At 43.4% G+C, this 21,426-nt stretch overlaps 1 protein-coding gene across 1 annotated transcript in view; it reads right to left on the minus strand.

The window, feature by feature from the left end:
* The window catches only part of LOC148323099 (transmembrane protease serine 3-like), a 56,517-nt gene that overhangs the window by 32,671 nt on the left and 2,420 nt on the right, over positions 1-21,426 (minus strand). Inside the window, exons 2-3 of the mRNA XM_088314324.1 lie at positions 19,346-19,441; positions 19,106-19,248 (exon numbers count right to left, since the gene is read on the minus strand). Coding sequence (XP_088170450.1) covers positions 19,106-19,248; positions 19,346-19,385 — 183 coding nt within the window. The 5' untranslated portion in view covers positions 19,386-19,441. The remainder of the gene's footprint in view (positions 1-19,105; positions 19,249-19,345; positions 19,442-21,426) is intronic.

Raw genomic sequence — 21,426 nt, forward strand, 5'->3', positions numbered from 1 at the left:
CTGGCGATTCAATCCAGAAGCGGCTGACACGGCTGAAGACGAAGTAACGTTAGTTGAAGTTGTTCCTGTTGCGCTTGTCCCGAAAAGAAATTCGACATCTGTCGTTTGGAAATGTTTTGGGTTCCATAAAGACGATGTTTGAGCCAAAGAACACAAACTACAAAGTGCGTTGTAAGCACCCGAAACGGTGCTTCCAACCTTTTCTTTTTCACCACCCACAACACAACCAACAACTGTGCTGAAAGTTCAAAGTGAGAAGCAAGGTTGGACAAGTGACAACAGCCCATTAACGGAGGCGACACCATACGAGAGAACGTCTAAGAAGTGGACGCGATAGCCTAGCACATAGCTAAAGATAGAGCTTATCTAGCTATAGTGGAGCGCACGGGATTTAAACGCCTCATGAAAGTAGTCGACAAGAGGTACGAAAATATTTGTCGCAAACCCTACTTCCCAATATGGACAATATCGGGACGGGAGCTTAGACATGTCAAGCATTTTGCACCCACATCCTACTTGTGGTCGAGTCGCAACATGGATCCCTGTTTGAGCCTGACGGTGCATTACATAAACGACAAGTGGCGACTGCGCACCAGAGTACTCGAGACTGCACATTTTCCTGATGATGTACCATTGTTTACTTGCATTGACTTTTTTCCCCATTTTATTTAGCATTTTATTTACCGACCACACTTGCTCCTTTGCACATGGCATGATTTATATTGTTTACAAGAGACCTTCACACAAATCTAGGCCTTTGCACATGGTATTACAGCATCTTGGCGCATATGCTAAATTTAACGTACTTAGTTTAAATGTGTTAGTTTATTGAAATTTTCAGTAGCGAGACAAACTTGCACACATTGCATTTCCATGACCTGCACTCGCATTCACAACACTTCATGGACAAATACGACAAAGCACATTCTCCACATTGGCTTTGAGATGCAAACATACCAAATTGGGCACTGGAGGTGTCAAATAGACGCTATCGCAAAAAACACATTCCGAAAGACATAACAATTGTAGATCAGAGCACACGCACATACACACCCCCATACACGGGCACAGACACACATACACTTTGTCAAAGAAATTAGGTTGTCATATTATCAAGTTTCAAACTATGCTTACAGGTCATTTGATTTTCAAGTGAACATTGTAGCCTTGTTATCCAGTGTTAACAGAAGTGCCTGCACTGATAGGAAGAGACAAGCCAGGCGCACATTCCAGACTGATACGAAGTAAAAGTGTCTGAGATCCAAGGATACAAACTGAAGTCACACTGACCTTTATGCGAGGGGTGTTTCCATTCTGTATGAGTTCCATATTCAAATTGCTTTGCTGCGATACAATAAAAACCACACGGGAGCAGGAAGCAGTAGCTTCGCCCCTGACTGCAGGGGGCTGCTCCTCGCGAGTGACAAAGGCGATCTTGGCTGGTTGATTCATTTTGCTCAGGCTTGTTTTAATAGAAACCTGACATTACTTGGTCCTTCGATTGCCGGGTGATAACGTGTGATCTGCGGTGGACGATTGACGACGACTGAAAACTGAGCCATCGTGAAAAGTCCTCTCTTCCAGGAGGCCGGTCCTCGGTCATCCTCCACCGGAGAGAACACAGACTTCATCCACGAACCGCGAGTGTGTCGACCAGCGGAGAGATTGTCACAGGTCAGTGGTTGTATACAACAGATAGTAAAAAACTTGAGTTTTCGGGTTTTTGAAGAGGATAGTAGGGTTTCAGGGATTCCTTTTACCCGAAGAGATCGTACATTTTAGCTTAGGTATTTTTTGGAAGAAATACAGATTTAAATTTGCTATTTTGGAAGAAGATAGTAGATTTTAACTTAGTTATTTTCTGTAAGAAATACAGATTTAACCTTGCTATTTTGGAAGAGATAATATAGAAATAACTTTTGTTATTTCTAGAAGACGAAAATAGTTTATCTATTTTCACAGACACAGAACTGATCAATCTGTGAGTGTGAATGTGTATTGTATGAATGTCCAACGTATGAGAAATCTAAAACTGACCATTGTGAGTAAAAACACCCAGTAATACCCGCTCCAAGTTGGGAGTAGAAGCTTGGTATTCGACCCAGAGTCAGGCACTTTGAAATTTTCTCAACAGTGAGGAACCATAACTAGACATCTAGAATAATTAAGACCATCAGAAATGGCGGCAAAATTGACGAAGGAAATTAACTGTCCACTTTCCGAATTTGAAGTAAAAGAAAAATGTCGGTTAGCTGAAATGGAAAATAAAGGGACAACAAAATTTACCGGAAAGTGGCAGGAAAAATATGGATTTTATGGAAATGTTGACAACTGTGAAGAATTAAATAGACTTCTCAGTAAATTGTCTTTTAAAGACAAACAGAAGAGAAAAGATGACACCCACGGTAAACAGTGGTTTTGTTGCAGAGCCCTACTTGATAGGGCGAGACAAATTAAAGGTCGTAAGAGTGCAGAAAAGAAAAAGAAAGCGGATAACGATTTGACAACTACCGTTATTAAATAAATTGATCAAGACCGGACTGTGACACAATCAACACCAAGTCACACTCCAAATAAAAATGCGGAATCTGATAATATGATGCCAAAGACACACAAACAACAGTTATATCGTCTTTGCCATCATATTCCCAAATTGCAGGTGAAATACCTGATGAAACACAGAATGGAAAAAATCATACGAATCAAAACATGACCAAAATCAGTATCAGGCCCGTTCAAAAGGGTCAGTGGGTAAGTGGAATCGTACCTTTGATCCAACCACTCCACTGGTGCCGGACACGAGTCATCAACCGTATGATAATTACCAACTTCAGATCAAAAATGGTGACCCTATTTTTGTGTACAGACCATGGACCCCAACTGAATTTAGAGATATTGCGAGATCGCTCCCAAACCTGAATGATGATTCTGATGCGTTCGTTATTGAAATGACAGACATGGTCCATAGTCACCGCCTAAATGCAGGAGAATTTTTAAAACTATTGGCGTTAATAACAGGATCTAAATTTGGCGCCATAGCTCACAATTTAATCTGAGACGAAATGATGGACAGTTCATTCTCTATGAAGAACTGACACGTCCTGACGGCGGATGGTTACGCCGAATTATGGAAAGGTGCGCCGACACGTTCAAGAAAAGCGCTGATCCAAAGGAAATTGCGAAGTGCACCCAGAAACCAGATGAGTTTGTAGACGATTTCTTTCACAGACTCCGCACTGTTTTCAAATTGCACAGCGGAATTCCAGAGGGTCAGCAAGAATTGTTTAACTCTCACCTAAAGCAACACTTTCTGAATCAAACTCGGCCAGCAATTTGTAATTATGTAAAAAAACATCATTTGAATTGGCCGACTTGTCAAATGGAGGAAATCCTAAATTATGCACGAGATTATAAACGTATCGAACAAAAAAAGAAAAAAAACAGAACGTCCTATTATAAACATACATTTTTCAGGACGAGTCGTGACAAAGGAAGATCACGTAACGTAATAAACAAAAATAAAAAGCAAGTGTGGAAGCAGTTCTACATCAACGTGCGTTTTACTTATTAGGCCGTGATGCACTGACACAATTGGACATTAATATCAGAGTCAATAAGCAAGGGTGAATTTAAACAAACGTCAAAACTTTAAAAGGGCACATTACTATTGGTCGCTACATTTGGAAAAAAAAAATAGGGCGTCAATAAAATACTAGAAGTAGCTCACAATAGGGTCAGTTCGGGCGGTGACATGCAACACGTGGTTAGTCTGCATGTGACTCTCAGATACAAAGGATGCCCAGGCGCTGACCCCGAGTATACCAAAGTGTTCCTGAAATTCTCTGAACAGAGAGTGCTAATAAATCACATTTACTGGAGGGGGAGGTGGTGCTTTGCAACTGTTTGCTTTGCGCGCTAAGTGAAACCACTACTGCCTCCAGGCCAACATCCACACATCTCACTCGCAAAGCCTAAAACGGAAGAATGGAGAGACATAAATGATTGGGATGATGGGACCTCTTTGATCATCAGGACCTTGATGTCTACACGCACTGTGTACTGGACTACATCAAGTTCTGCATGGAAACTGTGTCCCTACACAGGACCATACTGACCTTCCCAAATGCGAAGCCCTGGATGTCCAGCAGGGTCCGCTCTCTCCTCAAGGCCCGTGACGCTGCCTTCAGGTCGGGCGACAAAGCCCAGTACAGGGTGGCTCGTGCTGACCTGAGCAAAGGCATTAAGCTAGCCAAGGCAATCTACAAGGGGAGGCTGGAGGCCCACCTTGCCAGCAACAGACCACGGGAGGTGTGGCAGGGTCTACGGAGCATCACCAACTTCCGTGGCAGCAGCACGACCTCTGTAGACCCGAGTGCATCGCTGGCAGAGGAGCTTAACTGCTTCTTCGGTCGCTTTGACTCGCCCCAACCGTCACACCCCTGCACTTCATGTTCCAACTCCCCCCCACTCACCGTAGAGGAACACGATGTGAGGCGCGCGCTCCTGGCTGTTAACCCCAGGAAAGCTACTGGACCCGACGGAATACCAGGCAAGGTCCTCAGAGCATGTGCCCACCAACTGTCACATGTTTTCTGCAGGATCTTCAACCGCTCCCTGGCTCAAGCAGTCATCCCCTCCTGCTTGAAAACTTCCACCATTATTCCTGTCCCCAAAAAGTCACCCGCCATCCACCTGAATGACTACCGTCCTGTTGCTCTCACACCAGTCATCATGAAGTGCTTCGAGAGGCTGGTTCTCCAGCACATCAGGGACTGCCTTCCTCCCACTCTGGACCCCTACCAGTTTGCAAACCGGGCTAACAGATCCACTGAGGACGCCATCGACACTGCTCTGCATGTTGTGCTGGGCCACCTGGAACAACAGCAGAGCTATGCAAGGATGCTCTTTGTGGACTACAGCTCGGCATTCAACACGATCATCCGAGACATCCTCGTCGCCAAACTGGACATTCTCGGCCTCCCTGCCCTCACACGCATATGGATTAAGGACTTTCTGACCAACAGACCCCAGACTGTGTTGCTCGGCCCCTACACGTCCTCCACCCGTACACTGAGCACCGGTTCCCCTCAAGGATGCGTGCTGAGCCCTCTCCTATACGCCCTCTACACCTACGACTGCAGCCCGGCCCACGGTAACAACACCATCGTCAAGTTTGCTGACGACACGACAGTGGTCGGTCTGATCTCGGAAGGTGACGAGACAGCCTACAGAGAGGAGGTAAAGAGGCTGACGGCTTGGTGCGAGGACAACAGACTGCAACTCAACATTGCAAAAACAAAGGAGATCGTCGTCGACTTCAGGAGGAACAAGACGGTACCGCCCCCCCTCTGCATCGAAGGCGTGTGTGTGGAGAGGGTCCACACGTTCAAGTTCCTGGGAGTACAGATCTCCGTTGACCTTTCTTGGACTCACAACACCACAGCAGTGGTAAAGAAGGTCCACCAGCGTCTGCACTTCCTGAGAGTCCTCAGGAAATTCAACCTGGATAGGAAGCTGCTGCTGGCCTTCTACCACTCATCCATCGAGAGCCTGTTGACGTACTGTGTCTCCACCTGGTACAGCGGCTGCACTGAGGCGGACAGAGTGAGGCTCCAGAGGACAGTCAAAACAGCGCAAAGGATTATTGGCTGCCCTCTCCCCTCACTGTCGGACATCTACACCGCCCGGTGCCTCAGCAGGGCTCTCAACATCGTCAAAGACAATACCCACCCAAACTCCCACCTGTTCGACCTGATGCCCTCTGGCAGGCGCTACAGATGCATCAAATCGAGGATCAATAGACTGAGAAACAGTTTCTTTCTGAGAGCCATCTCTATTCTGAACTCTCACACACACACGAGACCACCCTTACCTTGCAGAACAGCATCGTGATGTGTTTTTATATACCCTATTCAGTATTATTTTCCATTGCACTCTCTTATTTATCTAATTTATATATTTGTCTGTATTATTGTTGTATTGCACTGGAGAGGGGAACTCTCTAATCTCGTTGCACTCTTGAGTACAATGACAATAAAGGGATTTCTAATTCTAATTCTAATTCTAATTTAGCCAGAACAATCCCACACAAAAATTGGGTTCCATCACGAAAATTCGCTGACATTGAAGAAACAGAATCAGGATGGTTTCGACTGCCTGTTCGATGGGGTTTTGAAACAATTCCACGAGTCCACTTCAGCTGATTAGCCAAAGTTTATGTGCTCACTCCTGATGAGGAAGATGCCATTTGTCATCTCCCATCGGTTGTGGAGTACAGGACCTGCTGACATTGGACTCATGAAAAACACTCAAGTAATTATAAAGGGGAAAACTGAATATCGACCGATAATACGACAATACCCATTGAAAAAAGACGCTGAAATAGGCATTCAACCTGTTATTGATGAGTAGTGATGGGTCCAGCGACACTGAGGCGTCGATGCGCGCGCCGAGTTTCCAGGGCAAACCCCGTGTCGGTGCGCGAACCGCTTTAAGAAAGTCACGTGACCACTACCGGAATCGTGTCGACACAGCAGTCGCGCGCCAAACTGTGTTCATAAGGAAGCGCATCTGTCAACAGGATGGACGCTCAAAACAAGCATCGAGTTATTGGCGCGTTACTTTGCGTTAAATATCCGCAAGATGGAAGACGTCACTGTTGATGCGCACTCAGAGGTGCAGCGCTTATATGTCAGCAGGACACGTTGCACGTACAGAAGACCCGCTCTTATACTGGAAGTCCATGGAGGCAACGTTCCCTCAGCTATTTATATTAGCCACACAGGCGTTGTGCACACCAGCCTCTTAAGTGCCTTGTGAGAGGATCTTCTCAAAGGTGGGGGAAATTGCCTCAAAATAAGAAATAGACTGAATAACAAAACGCTGGAGAAACAAATTTTTTTAAATAAAAATCTTTAATTACAATGAGTCCATTGTCATTCACAACACTTTTACTTGGGCATTCAGACAGATGTTCACTTAATTTATCAACTGCGTCTCGAATATCAAAGATTTTTTTTATGAAATTGCGTGTATGTAAAGATAATGTGAAAGCAAATGCCTAATCAGAATCAGAGATCCCTTTGTCATTGTCCTCAAGTGTGCAACGAGATTCGAGAGCTCCCCTCTCCAGTGCAATACAACAATAATTCAGTTAAATATATAAATTAGATAAATGAGAGAATAATTTCTGCGATGGAAAGTAATACGAAATAGGATATATAAAAACTTCACGTCGCTAATCAATGGAATTGGATAAAATTAGTTTGACAGATCAGTGTCAGGTGACCCTGTCAAATGTTTCCTGCAAGTCCACCAGGTGTCAGTATTCAGCAACACAGTGTCAACACAGTGTCAATACATTGTGTCACTGTGTCGAAACGATACAGGATGCCTCATCTACCCATCACTATTGATGAGCTAAAAAAGGCAGGAATCTTAAGCCTATGCCCAGATTCACCCTGCAATACGCCTATATTTCCAGTCCGCAAGGCACAAACAGACAGGTGGAGGTTAATCCAGGATTTGCGTGAAGTAAACAAAGCAGTGCAATGCCGCGCGCCAAATGTTCCAAATCCTCACACAATTTTAAACTCGTTACAACCAGGAACCAAGTGGTTCTCAGTTGTGGATCTCAGTAATGCCTTTTGGAGCATTGAGGTCCACCTTTACATTCAAAGACAAAAAATTAACATTTGCGAGGTTATCTCAAGGATTTAGTGACTCCTCAACAATTTTCTCAGAAGCAATCACACAGTGTTTGGCCTCCTTTTAATGCTCCGCCTAAGAGTCAAATTTGGGTATATGTGGATGATATTCTAGTTGCCTCAGACACATATGATAACATAAAGCCAATCAAAGATATTTAAAAAAAAACATGTATTTTGGAATTATTACTAAAATAAGTGTGTTAGAATGCTACTATTTGTGTTTGCAGTAATTTACATTACTCTTATGTAATTGTGGCCCTTGATGTGCGTGTGCATTCCCGTTGTCAGAACAGGGGATTCCCGTTAAAAAACGGGAACGGCCATTTGTGGCTGCAGCTGGACCATATTGGAAATGGACGACAACTGCTAAGTAGCGGAGCCCGGCGCTATCAGGGCCGTTGACATGCGAAACAAGTGACACAAACAAGGGCGAGGCTGTGTCCAAGGTACGGAGCTAGAGTTAATCAACTCTCTGTTCCTGGCCGCAAAGGCGAAACTAAGGCTAAGCTTGGCTCAGAAAAGTTGAAGTCAAAGCTGAGAAGGCTAACGTTGCTTAGTATTTTGAACAGCTATTTGTTGCTGAAGTGACTCCAGTGATCGTGTTGCCTAACGACCTCATAATGGCTGAGAACAAGCTAGATTCTGAAGGCTTAAAGCAAAGGCGCTCAAATGCACAACGGAACTTTACAGCAGGGATAAATCATCTTCATGTTAGTGCTGGACGATTACATGAAGTAGACTTGTCAGAGGAGCTGACAAGAGTTAAAGATGATTAATATAAACTCCTGGACGCCAGTAATGACTACATAGATGTGCTGGAACAGTTCGCTCAATCGGATGACAACAGTGAGTCTCAGGATGCATTGGCTAGGAGAAAAGCCAGTGAACACAAATTCCTCGAAGCTGAGAGCATGATCTTGGAGATGCTGTGGTTCAAGTATGTGAAACCTGTAGACTCTGTTGTGAATCAATTCAGGTCAATTTTTGATCAGCTAAAGCAGAGGGTTTCAATTAATAGTCACAGAGGTCCACGACGAAAATTTCTTCCAATTAAAAGGTCCGAACCAAAGTCCAACTTCCCGAAATGTCTAGCCTATGTTCACATTTTTATATAGTTTCAATATTTAGTCATTTTCAACAGAGCGCACTTATATATTAAATATTTAGCAATGTTCCCATTAAACACCTTTGCCAGTCAAACAAATATAAGGCGTTTATTTCACATTCAAGAAAATGTGGCTCCAGGAATTTAAGGGTCCCACTTCCAGAAAAAAACTGTAAAATATCTCCTGCAGAAATATATCAAGTGCTAAGCATTGAGTTCTCATCTTTTACCTTTTTTTTTTAAATCAAAGAGTTATCAGTCTAAAAAAAACGGAAAGCCTAATTATCTGAGTAAACCAGGTCAACATGTTCAGTACACAATCAATAAAAATGGCTGTCCTCATCAAAAACTAATTCAAAATGAGCTTTGACACCACTTTTTCTTTTGAATATTTTTTTAACTTCTCTTAATGAGAAAAATGAGTTTGTGACTGCCCTGCCAGTGACTTAAATCTGGGTTGGAACGGAGTCAGGGCCATTGGGATTTGGTAGATTATTTCACACATCTGGGCTTTGTGTTTTCCTTTAAATAATGTCTGTGCAACCACATTTTAGCACTCCTTCACAACTTCCCCATCACTTGAACGTTTTTTTATGTTTCCCCAAAATCCATGATACTTTTACTGAATATTCGTTTGCATGCCGCTGGGATGTAAACGAAAATGTAGAAATCTATTGTACTGCACTCGAAGTTCGATGTTTTTGCATGCGCTCACCTCAAACGTCAGCGGATAACTGTGCACAAAAGGGCGGTGCTTTGTTTCGTTGTGGCGCTTCGCAATGTTGCGGCGGTTTCGGAGCATATGATGCACACTGGTTTTGAATTGGCTGCAGCCAGATCGAAACTAAATTTCTCCGTCCATTCATTTAAAACAAGACGCATCGACCTCGCTAACTTTTTAGCAAGGCATACTGTCAGCAGCACTCTCTTCCGGTCTGCTGCGAAATTGGCAGTGGATTGTAAAAAAAGATTTGATTGGCTCAAATCAGTGACGCCTTTTCCGTATTTAATAGAATTGCAGCGCCAACGTTTGCGAATGTGCCCTGAAAAAAAATCATCATAGATTGGCCATGGGTCCAGTCCGAATCATCATTGGTGATGCCTGAGCTAAAGTCATGTGTGCGGAGCACAGCGGCTTCATCATTGCTGCAAGTTGTTGAAAGCAATGAACTAGAAAGAAAACTGCAAGAACTACGAGACGCTGTATATTGTTGGAGAGATTATTGCCTGTATGGAAAAGAAAAATGGAAAAATGCAATTGATGGATGCGTGGACATGCCAGATGAGGAAATAAATAGGCCGAAATCAAAGTACAGTTACAATCGTGATGATGACGAAGCAACGTTTGTGGTGGCTTCGCAAGCTAAGTCCACTGTTATCACTGAATTCACTGCCGCCAGCCCGCCTGTTGATGGGCAAGGAGTTGAGCATGTTTAGAGTTCTCCTTCATCAATTTCTGCTTGCAGAGCGGGCATCTTTGACACCGACACCGTGAGGAGTCAATCCATGAATAGGTTTGTGACCACTGTGGTGCAGCCCCCCTTGCAGTCACAACAGTTTGACAGTGAAATTAATACCGGCCCTACGCCATCTCCAACCTTTGCAAATGCTTCATCCGATTTAAATGTTCTTATGACACCTGCCAGTCTCAGCATGGGACATGGCAATAGCTTGCACCATAATAGTCCTGATGTGTATTCCAGAGGTGTTCACAACATACAAGGAGCTCGACCTAAAATAAGGCTCACACCTATAAGTCTACCAAAGTTCTCCAGGTTCAGGAGGGTCTATTGGCCCTGGAAAACTGAATGGGAGAGTATCCAATCACAAGCAGAACCTTCGGGGTCACCAGAGTGCAAAAAACTTAATCTAGATGAGACTGTGAAAACTGAATTGTGGCTTTTGTGTTGCCGGGAGGCAAGCGATATCTTCAGAGAACTAGAGAACTGTTATGGTGATAAAGCACAAACAGCAGAGGAAATTGTACTTGAACTGCAATCCCGACCTGTTGTAAGAAGCTATCAGCCACGAGAGGCTCTCAAATTGATCCTGGCAGTCGAAAGGGCAGCATTGGACCTTACTGATCTAGGGTGTGTGGATGCTATACAGTATCAATTGGTGATTCGGTCCTTAGAGAGCAAACTACCTGATGTCACGAAAAAGAAGTGGTTAATGTTCATTAGAACAACCTCTAAGCCATGAAAGTGGGAGGTTGTACCAACAGTGCAAGAATTTGAAAATGCATTTCAACACCTGTGCCTGGCTGCTCAGACAGGAGTTACATTCCCTGTAACTACACTAGACAGACTCGTTGTCAGTAAGGATGATGTTTCTGGTCCCTTGTGCTACGGCAGAGTTCAAACCATTTCACATGAAAGAATTGGAGTGCCCTTGATTCTCGATAACGTGTGGTTCAACACCCTTCTGACACGTGAAGCTCATGAAGCTATGCACTGCCGTAAGAACAAAGCCCGAATGTGCACGCAAGTAATGAGCGAGCTTCCCATTGAGAGAACTGCGCCGGCTGCACCATTTGAACTTACAGCTCTGGATCTCTTTGGTCCATATGTTGTTAAGGATACTGTCAAACGATGAGCGAGTAAAGACATGCCAAAGTTTTCTTGCATTGAATGGACAGTCTAAAGTGAGCCAAATTAGAGAACCCTGCCCTGCTGTCCTCCTTCAAAGTGATGTCAGTTTTACAACTGTAAGAACAGGTAATGACTCCCCACCACGTGGCGTGTTTCGGTAAAGCAAAAAGGAATCCCCAACACCTTCTCATAGGCGGTTTTGTGTTTCAATACAGGATCAAGATTCCCCTCCGCCAACCTTCCCCTCCGCCAAGGGTCGGTGGTGTGTTTCGGTACAGGATAAAGACTCCCCGCCACCATCTTCCTCAAGGGTTGGTGGCATGATTCGGGAAACGGATTTCACTGGACTGAAAAGAACTATTTGTGTCATTCATGGACCTTGAGAATGCATTATAAGTATTGTTATGCATATCCTAATTACGGGCGGCACGGTGGCCCGACTGGTTAGCACGATGGCCTTAAAGTGAGAGACAGCATCTGTCGTGGGTTCAATCCCAGCTCCGGCCTTCCTGTGTGGAGTTTACATGTTCTCCCCATGCCTGCGTGGGTTTCCTCCGGGTACTCCGGTTTCCTCCCACATTCCAAAAACATGCATGGCAGGTCGATTGAACACTCTAAATTTCCCCTAGGTATGAGTGTGAGCGCGGATGGTTGTCCGTCTCTGTGTGCCCTGCAATTGGCTGGCAACCAGTTCAGGGTGTCCCCCGCCTACTGCCCAAAGATAGCTGGGATAGGCTCCAGCACCCCCCCGCGACCCTAGCGAGGAGAAGCAGTACAAAAAAATGGATGGACGGATCGATCGATATCCTAATTACGTTATTTATAGACCTTGAGAATGCATTCTCCAACAACAAACCCTGGAACACCGGACATTAAAGCTCTCCTGAAGGAGAAAAAGAGGGCTTTTGTGTCAGGCGACAAGGACGAGCTGAAGAGAGTGCAGCGTCAGCTGAGAAGGAGGATCCGAGAGGGGAAAAAGTCCTACAGGATGCGGATGGAGGAACAACTGCAGAGGAACAATGCCAGGGATGTCTGGAGGGGCCTGAAGACCATCTCAGGCCACGGAAAACCAGGTAAGACCCAGAAGGGTGGGGGCTTCAGTGGGCAAATGAGTTGAACCTATTTTTCAATAGGTTTGATCAAATGCCTGACCCCGCTCAGGCTCCCCTGCTGCAGCCCCCAACAACCCCTCCTGCCACTGCGAACGAGACCCTCTCTCCCCCTCTCTCTCTCCACATGCACCAGTTCCCAGCCTCATCAGACAACCACCAGTTCCTCCTGCTCAGCCTTGTTCCTCACAACATCTCAGGTGAAGAACCAGCTGAGGAATAGGAAGGCAGCAGGCCCAGATGGGATTAGCTCCCAGCTCCTCAAATCCTGCGCAGACCAGCTGTGTGGAATCGTCCAGCACATGTTCAACCTGAGCCTGAAGCTGGGCAGAGTCCCCCAGCTGTGGAAAACATCCTGCCTGGTTCCGGTTCCAAAGACACCCCATCCAAAGGAGCTCAACAACTTCAGACCAGTGGCGCTGACGTCTCATCTGATGAAGACCCTGGAAAGAATAGTCCTCGTCCATCTGCGCCCCCTGGTCAGCTCCTCAATGGACCCACTCCAGTTCGCATACCAACCTGGCATCAGTGTGGATGATGCCATCATCTACCTGCTCCACACTTCACTCTCCCACCTGGAGAAGGCGGGGGGCACGGTGAGGATCATGTTCTTTGATTTCTCAAGGGCTTTCAACACCATCCAGCCCGCCTTATTGGGAGACAAGCTGGAGCAGGCGGGAGTGGCCCACCACATGGATCCACGACTACCTCACAAACCGGGCACAGTCGGTGAGGACACAGGACTGTGTGTCTGACGTGCTCCTCTGCAGCACGGGAGCGCCGCAGGTAACTGTTCTGGCTCCCTTCCTGTTCAGCCTCTACACCTCGGACTACAAATACAATTCACCAACCTGTCACCTGCAGAAGTTCTCTGATGACTCTGCGATTGTCGGCCTCATCACTGACGGTGACGATCGGGAGTACAGAGGGGTTACGCAGGGGTTCGTGGACTGGTGTCAGCAGAACCGCCTCCAAATCAACGCTGGGAAATCCAAAGAGCTGGTGGTGGATTTCCGCAAGCGTCGGGACTCTCCACCTGCACCAGTGAATATCCAGGGAACAGACGTTGAGAGGGTCTCAACTTACAAGTACCTGGGTGTTCATCTGAACACTAAACTGGACTGGAGCGACAACACAGACGCTCTCTATAGGAAGGGTCAGAGCAGACTCTTCCTACTCAGGAGGCTGAGGTCCTTTGGCGTTCGGGGAACACTCCTCAGGAACTTCTATGACTCGGTGGTTTCATCAGTCATCTTCTATGGAGTGGTCTCCTGGGCAGGAGGCATCTCGGGCCGGGACAAAAAGAGACTGGACAAACTAGTGAGGAGGGGCAGCTCTGTCCTGGGCTGCTCCCTGGACTCTGTGGACTCAGTGGGGGGCAGGAGGATGACGGCAAAACTGTCATCAATGCTGGACAACCCAGACCACCCACTCAATGACACTCTGAGAACACTCCACAGCTCCTTCAATGATAGACTGTTACACCCTCGCTGTACCAAAGAGAGATTTCGCCGCTCCTGCCTGCCGACTGCTGTCAGACTTTTTAACAAGAACATTGGGTCAAGCCTACAAACGGGAGGGCATTAGTGCAATTGTGCAGTCCTAGGATGCTATATACACTACTACTGTACTTTCAGCCAAAGGTGTACTTAAATATTGACCAATGATGAATTTTGTTTACCATTACAGTATTCTTATTACAGTACTTCTATCACTGCAGCATTTCTACCATTGCAGGACGTTCACTATTACAGTACTTTTATCATTGCAGTACTTTTATCATTGCAGTATTTCCTATCATTGCGGTACTTTTACTATTACAGTACTTTTATCATTGCAGTATATTTTATCATTGCCGTACTTTTTACCATTGCAGTACTTTTTACCATTAGACTACTTTTATCATTGCAGTATTTTCTATCATGCAGTACTTTTCTATCATTTCAGTACTCTTACCATTACAGTACTTTTATCATTGCAATATTTTTATCATTGCAGTGTTTTCAATCATTCAGTAGTTTTTATCATTACAGCGTTTCCCCCTCTGTATAATGGACAGGCATTAGGAGTGTTTCCTTACACTTAGATACGTTTATATTGTGTATATTTGCATGCTTTTTATGAATGTCTGCTGCTAATGTTATACATTAACGTCTACATTACGCCGCCGACTCTGTGTGATCTCTATCTTTGCTGCTGTAACACCCAGGACAGTGCATGCAGAGCGGACGGGGCATATATATATATATATATATATATATATATATATATATATATATATATATATATATATATATGCCCCGTCCGCTCTGCATGCACTGTCCTGGGATATATATATATATATATATATATATATATATATACATATGCTTATGTGTTATTTCCGGATTGAATGTCAGCACCGGGACGCCTTGTCGGTTTGCGACCCACTATTACCACTCCTACTATAAATACTATTACTACTGCTACTGCTGCTTCTATTGCGACTACTAACACTACTGCTAATACTTCTATTACGGTGGCTACTGTGATTTGTATTAAACTTATGATCACTGTTATAATTGAGTGAGTGTATATGGCAGTGTGAGAGTGTTTTGTGTGTGCGTGCGCGCAATAGACAGAGCTAAGAAATGGTTGAGTTGCATCCACCGTGTCTGTCCTGGCTACCCTTTCCAGAGGGAGTTAATCCGGCTAGAGAGTAGTAGTTTGATTAAAACTGGACACTGAGTATAGCACGCCCAACAGACTCTACCAAAACCGATGGACATGCAGAAGGAATATGGCACGAATATGGATACAAATTTAATATTCACTAGACTGAGGCGCTTATGTTTAACTATGATCCACCGCCTAACATCAGATACCTTGGTGTGACATGACCTAAAGACTTTACCAAACTCTTTCTTCTTAACTTTGACCAGTTTAATTTGAGGTTGATGTTAGATTTACAGCGATAGAATGTTATTCCTCTCTTGAGTTTAAACTCTGTGGAGTCAATTAGGATTAATGTTTCCACATCATTCGGTCTACCTTTTTCAATGTCTACCAGGTAAAATACCACCTAAACAATTTAATGATTGGGACAGATCAATCTCAAGTTTTTTGTGTCACGATCACAGAGCCAGAATTAAATACAAAACATTGGTGGCGGGATGGGATTCCCATGTATGCAGGATTACAACTATGCACCCCACCTTGCCCTTTAATTTGCGTGTGCTTAATGTGTCATGAGATACTTCATTTTTTCCCATCCCGAAAAACTGAGATGCTTGTTGGAGAGACTGTGGGACTAATGAAGGAAACTACTCTCGTATTTCTGGCACCTGCCAGGTTATCCAACCTTTCTGACGTGACACTCACACATTGAGAATGTACTTTCAGTGGCCAGTAAAAAAAAAAAAAAAAAACATCACAAGAAAAGGGTTAAAGGTTGAATCACCGGCTGTTCAAGACTGGCATTTATGTTATGGAAATGTTAACATATTCCCCTTGGGCAGTGCTTCTCAAATAGTGGGAGGGTGCAATGCTGAGGTGTGTGTGAACCTGGGGAACATGCTTTTTTTCCCGCCGTATTACGGCTGAACAATGTATGGTTTTGTTCTGAAATTGCAATCTTAGACAACGTGATTTTGAGATCATCAAAGCTCCGGTTTGTGCACCTAGTTCACGCAGTAGGTCATGCAGTACTAATTTAGAAAAAAAAAAGCGTCGCCCTTTCGCTGGTTGTCCCGGAAGTAATTTCTTTCGCCGCTACTTGAATACAACCCGCCAAGCTATCTTGCACCGCAGCAGTATGAGCCTTATTTGTACCATATCTAAGTCGGTGCACAGCATAAGACCCCTACTAACAAGTAGCGTTTTAAACGAGGAGGCGCTAAGCATGCTAATTATGATTCGAACCGCATTTGGGCAGAAAGCCATCAGCTATGAACAGAAATTATTGTATTGCAACCATTACGTATTGAAACATAAAATAAGATGACGCCTACGTTAGCAATTTAGCAAAATCGCAATATCAGCCAGGAAACTTGCGATTTGTTTTTTTCTTAAAATTGTTGTGCAGGGGGTGGTTAGTCAAATGACCAGCTCTGATAAAAAGATAAAGATTTTATTAGTCCCACAATGGGGAAATTTGTTGTGTTACAGCAGCAAAGATATAGGTCACACAGAGACGGCAATGTAATGTAGTCATTAATGTATAACATAATCAGCAAACATTCAGAAAAGCAAACCTATGTGAATGTACACAGCATATACACGAACCCCCATGTATATGGCAGTTCTACTGTGAAAGCTGGTGATCGATGTTGCGAATATACACTGCTTACATTTAAAATATGTCTGGGACTCATGCCATCAATCCATTACATTACATTAATTCACTAATTTTATATTGATATCCATTCATTCCATTTGACATGGCACTCTTGTCACATCAATTCACTCACCCCACGGGCCCTTGGGCCCTACGCCACTCAACACGCTATACAAATGAAGTTGTAATGTATTGTCTTGTAGTAAAGCTGGTAATTCATGTACCGAATATACACTGTATATTATATACAATTATAAAATAGTATTTAAAACAATTTAATATATCCAATCTAAAATTATTTTTAAAAATGGTCGCCGTTCCTTCACCACAACTTGAAGTTTTTGGAGCGTCCAAGTAAGATCATGCAAGTGGTAATAGTTCGAGCATCACACTGCACAAGAAATCAAGGTCATTGGAAAGAAAGTTTCCACACAAAAAATGTTTTGTTTGTTAACAACCGGGCGTTTTACAACGCTTGTGGGATCAGAAGGGGTGTGTAACTCCTCCGATCAACGAGCTCTGGGAAGCTCTCTCAAACGGTTGAGATCCACGCCACGTCAGAGGACGTGCGGACCGCAGCACAGCCGAAGCTACCCGGGACAGCTGACGATTTGTAGCAAGCAGGAGTCAGAGGGTCTCAAATGCACCACAGCGGAGTATAACGGGACAGCCGACGATTTGTAGCAAGCAGGAGTCCAGAGGGGCTCGAATGCATCACAGCGGAGTCTATCCATACATTCGGGAACAAGCAGGAGATGAAGCATGCTTCAGCTCGCTTTATAGCTTTGCCAGCTGGCTGGTGTGGCACTGCTTTCTATGTGGTGGGAGTGCATAGATGCGGAAAACGTCTGCCTGGATGTCAGCTCTCCCAACTGCTTTCGAAGTCGAACGCATCCGAACTGCCAACGGCGTATGGCAAGTCCAACAAAGACTGTCGACCGTACACGTTTTCAATTCGCTCATCTGTTGTAGTCTCCAGCCTACATATCAACTAAATATCATGCCAACAATGTGACACAGTCATACATTTTATAAGGTCAGAAAGTGTGAAAACATGTGTGTTATAGATGAGAATAGTGGTTAACTTAAGCTATTCAGATCATTAAGATTCTCATATCAGCAAGAAAATGGCACACTGGTCGTGAAGTATGAGGAAAGCAGTGCAAAGTGATGCTCCATCTTTGTTGGCAAAATGTTGTGTCCAATAAAAACTGTTTGTGCCAAGAACTTTATGGACAGCACAATATTACAAAACTTGTCACTTCACAACACCGTGGCTTAAGGATGTGCAATGTTACACTTGTGTGAAAATATTTTACCTAAAATGAGACCCGAAGCATGGTCACTTGTATAATTAACAAGTCTACCCTCAAAAAAAGTAAAAACTAAATTCTAACTGAAATATTAAAAAACAGAAATGCGTTTTTTTTTCAAAATATGGAAACGATGTCCTGCCTTACAGTCCCAGAGTATAATTTATTCACTATATTATGGAACACAAGACGAGACTGTCAGGCTTGTTGAAGAGAAAAACGTGTTCAGAGCTAATTAAAAGAACTATATTCAGCATAATAGTGAGGCATATTTAAAATATTTTTTTAGTTTATATACCGAAATATGTCTGCGCAAAAAACTGGTCCATGGGCCAAAAATGTTGCTGTGCTGTAAAAATATCAAATAAGTCATTAATTAATGGACTTTGACTGGACATCAAATTATAGTCACCTACAAAAAAACTTCACTATGTTATTTAACAACTATTCTGGAGAGACCTGTTGTGCATTAATATTCTAAATCCAAATTTGTCGCCCAAAAAGGAATGGCCAAAACTGCCTAGTTTGTGGCATCAGACAGTATCTATAAAGATTTTAGGCAGTAATTGCTTCCAAAAGTGCATCAAGTAATTTCTGTTGAAACTCATGTACAGTACATACACAATAATTTAGTTTTACTTCCAATAGATTTGAAAACATTTTCAAAAACACATTTCATGTCATTATGGGTGTTGTGTATAATATTTTGAGGGAAAATGATTTACATTTTAAAATAACACTTTAACATAAAATGGAAAAAGAAACTATGTGAATACTTATTGTATCATGATTGTATATCAAATGTGTATGATTATCTTTTGAGAAGTTAACACTGTATAGGCATGAATTGGGCCCATCCTGACACAAGAATTTTGGGCTTACTTGCACTAGCAACACATAATGGGAAACCGCACAGTGGTGTTATGTAGTGTATTAATAAAAGAATACAAGAAAAATAATCACCTGACAGGAGTCTGTTCCTCCCTCCAAGTATCCTGCACAGATCATCCATGGTGAGATAAAGCCCTGGTAAACCTGTTGCTGGTTACAGGTGTTTGTGGAGAGGAGGGGCACCATGGCAGAATGTAGAACCACACTGGTGACTCCTTTAAAAGACAGGGCACATTTTACATACATACATAAACAAATATTTATTTGTATTTTAATTATTTTTCCGCATGCAATCGGTTTTGTAAGGCTCACCTTTGTCTTCCATTGCGCCCCATCCAGAGATCCAGCACATGGTACCCTCGTCAAATTCTTCCGCATAATTCGGCAGGCAGATGGGCTCAACAAATCCTAAAGGAGAGGGGATTGCATGATCTTTAGCTTTATGACATTAGACATTTGAGATGCAGTGGGTATGAAAAGACTTATTCTTTCGCATTCCTTTGGAGATGAGCAAACATTCAGAATACTGCTGGAAAGCAGAAAAAAGTAATTAAAACCTACTACAACATCTAAAATTCATTTGGGGTAAACCAGGGAAAAGTTTAACTGATGGTACCGTATTGACTAACATCAATACAAAAGTTATAAGGATAAGTGGTATGTGTAACTGTCTTGGTTTTAAGTTCATGGCAATAAGTGATGTATCTTTTAACGTAGTGTTAAAATGACATTAGACCACATTTGCTTTAGTTACCGTGCCCCCTGCTGTTATATTTAAAGGTTTCATTGAGTGGCAGGTGTGGCTCCTGTTAATTAGGAGTGGCATCAGTCAGTTTGAGACTAGAGACAAAAGCGTGAGGTGCACACGGCAAGAGCTTTGATTTTTCTAATTACTCCTAAATTCCTGTTTAGAAAGCGAAACGGTATGTGACTAGAGTTGTGTTTTGTATGTGGACATATTGCATTGTATTGTATTGTATTTTTATAATTGTATATTTCTGTCACAGTTTTTCACCCAAAATGGTGTTCATCAATGATGGATGTGGAGAATAAAAGCTGTTCACATTGGTTGACTCGTCAAGTTTGGGAAAAAGATTATTCTAAATTTGGAAGAAAACCTTTAGGAGCAGTTACAGTATAGATATTTAATTCAGAACATAGTTGCATCCAGTTTTTTCTTTTTCCCTTTTAAAAATATGATTTTTAGGCCAATTGAGTTGTATAAGTCACAGGTCATATTAACTCATTCACTGCCAGCACAGGTAAAATGAAAGTACGTCTATATCCGTCAATGGTAGCGAATGAGTTAATTAATCTTGGATTAGTTTTTTTTTTGTTTTTTTTTTACATCACCATGATGGCACAGAGGTGTTTAGTTGCCTCGATTATGTGCTCTCTAGTATACCTTTGTTCAAGTGATTTTCATCCATCTTTGGCGACTATACACAGCTTAGAGACTCAACGAGAGAAGACTTGCTAAACATTTAACTCGACCAAGATCTTTTTTCGCCAACCCTCACAGAGCCACAAAGTTTTTCAGAAATATTAACCAGTGGAGTGAAGGCACCCTTCTACAGCACATGCGGGGTATGCCGAAGGTGGACGAGGAAGTGTGCTGAGGTGGTTACGTTTCATGCGTGAGGATTTTGAACTCCGCTCCCATTTATACATCTTGCAAATCTAGGCTTCTTGCCAGACAAAATAGTGGACGAGCTTCTTCTCCTTGCAAGGACCAAGAACAACTTTGCATGTCCCTGCTTTACTGAAACTTGGCTCAGTGAACACATCCCAGATGGGACACTGCAACTGCCCAACTTCCAACTTCACCATGTGGACTGTGTTGTGGATCTTGTGGTGAAAACAAGAGGTGGAAATTTGCTTCTACATCACTGAAAAACATTGTACTGATATAGAATAAATTTTTGTCACTTTTGGTCAGGCAAGTAAAGAGATGGCTTTGTCGAGGAACGGCTCCCGACCATTCGTTGAAAATATATCTACCACAACCCGAATACATTTAAAACTTTGGATACACGTTGTAGGATAGTGGGTCCTCTAAAATGCCCAAATTACAGGCAAGGAAGGTAAAGCAATCTGAGTTACCAAAGTAAGACGGCGCTAGCAGTGAGCCCAGGCCTAGCATAATGGACGACATGGACGCGTACTCCACCCATGGCGACGAAGACAAGCAGAGAGAAGAAGAGGGATTACAGCTCCTACTAAAAGAACTGCGAGAATTTAGGATGGATCATGGTCAACAGCTCAAAGAAATTCGAGAAGGAATAAACAAAACAAACGTAAAAATTGAGGAGGCTGAAGAAGGAATCAACACGGCTGAGACTCGGATGCAACTCACAGAGGATGAGATGATGAGAAGATGAGTTGTTGAAACT

Source organism: Idiotropiscis lumnitzeri, chromosome 14, assembly GCF_059441095.1.
Source record: "Idiotropiscis lumnitzeri isolate Australia: NSW breed Sydney's pygmy pipehorse chromosome 14, RoL_Ilum_1.0, whole genome shotgun sequence".
Taxonomy (NCBI): Eukaryota; Metazoa; Chordata; class Actinopteri; order Syngnathiformes; family Syngnathidae; genus Idiotropiscis; species Idiotropiscis lumnitzeri.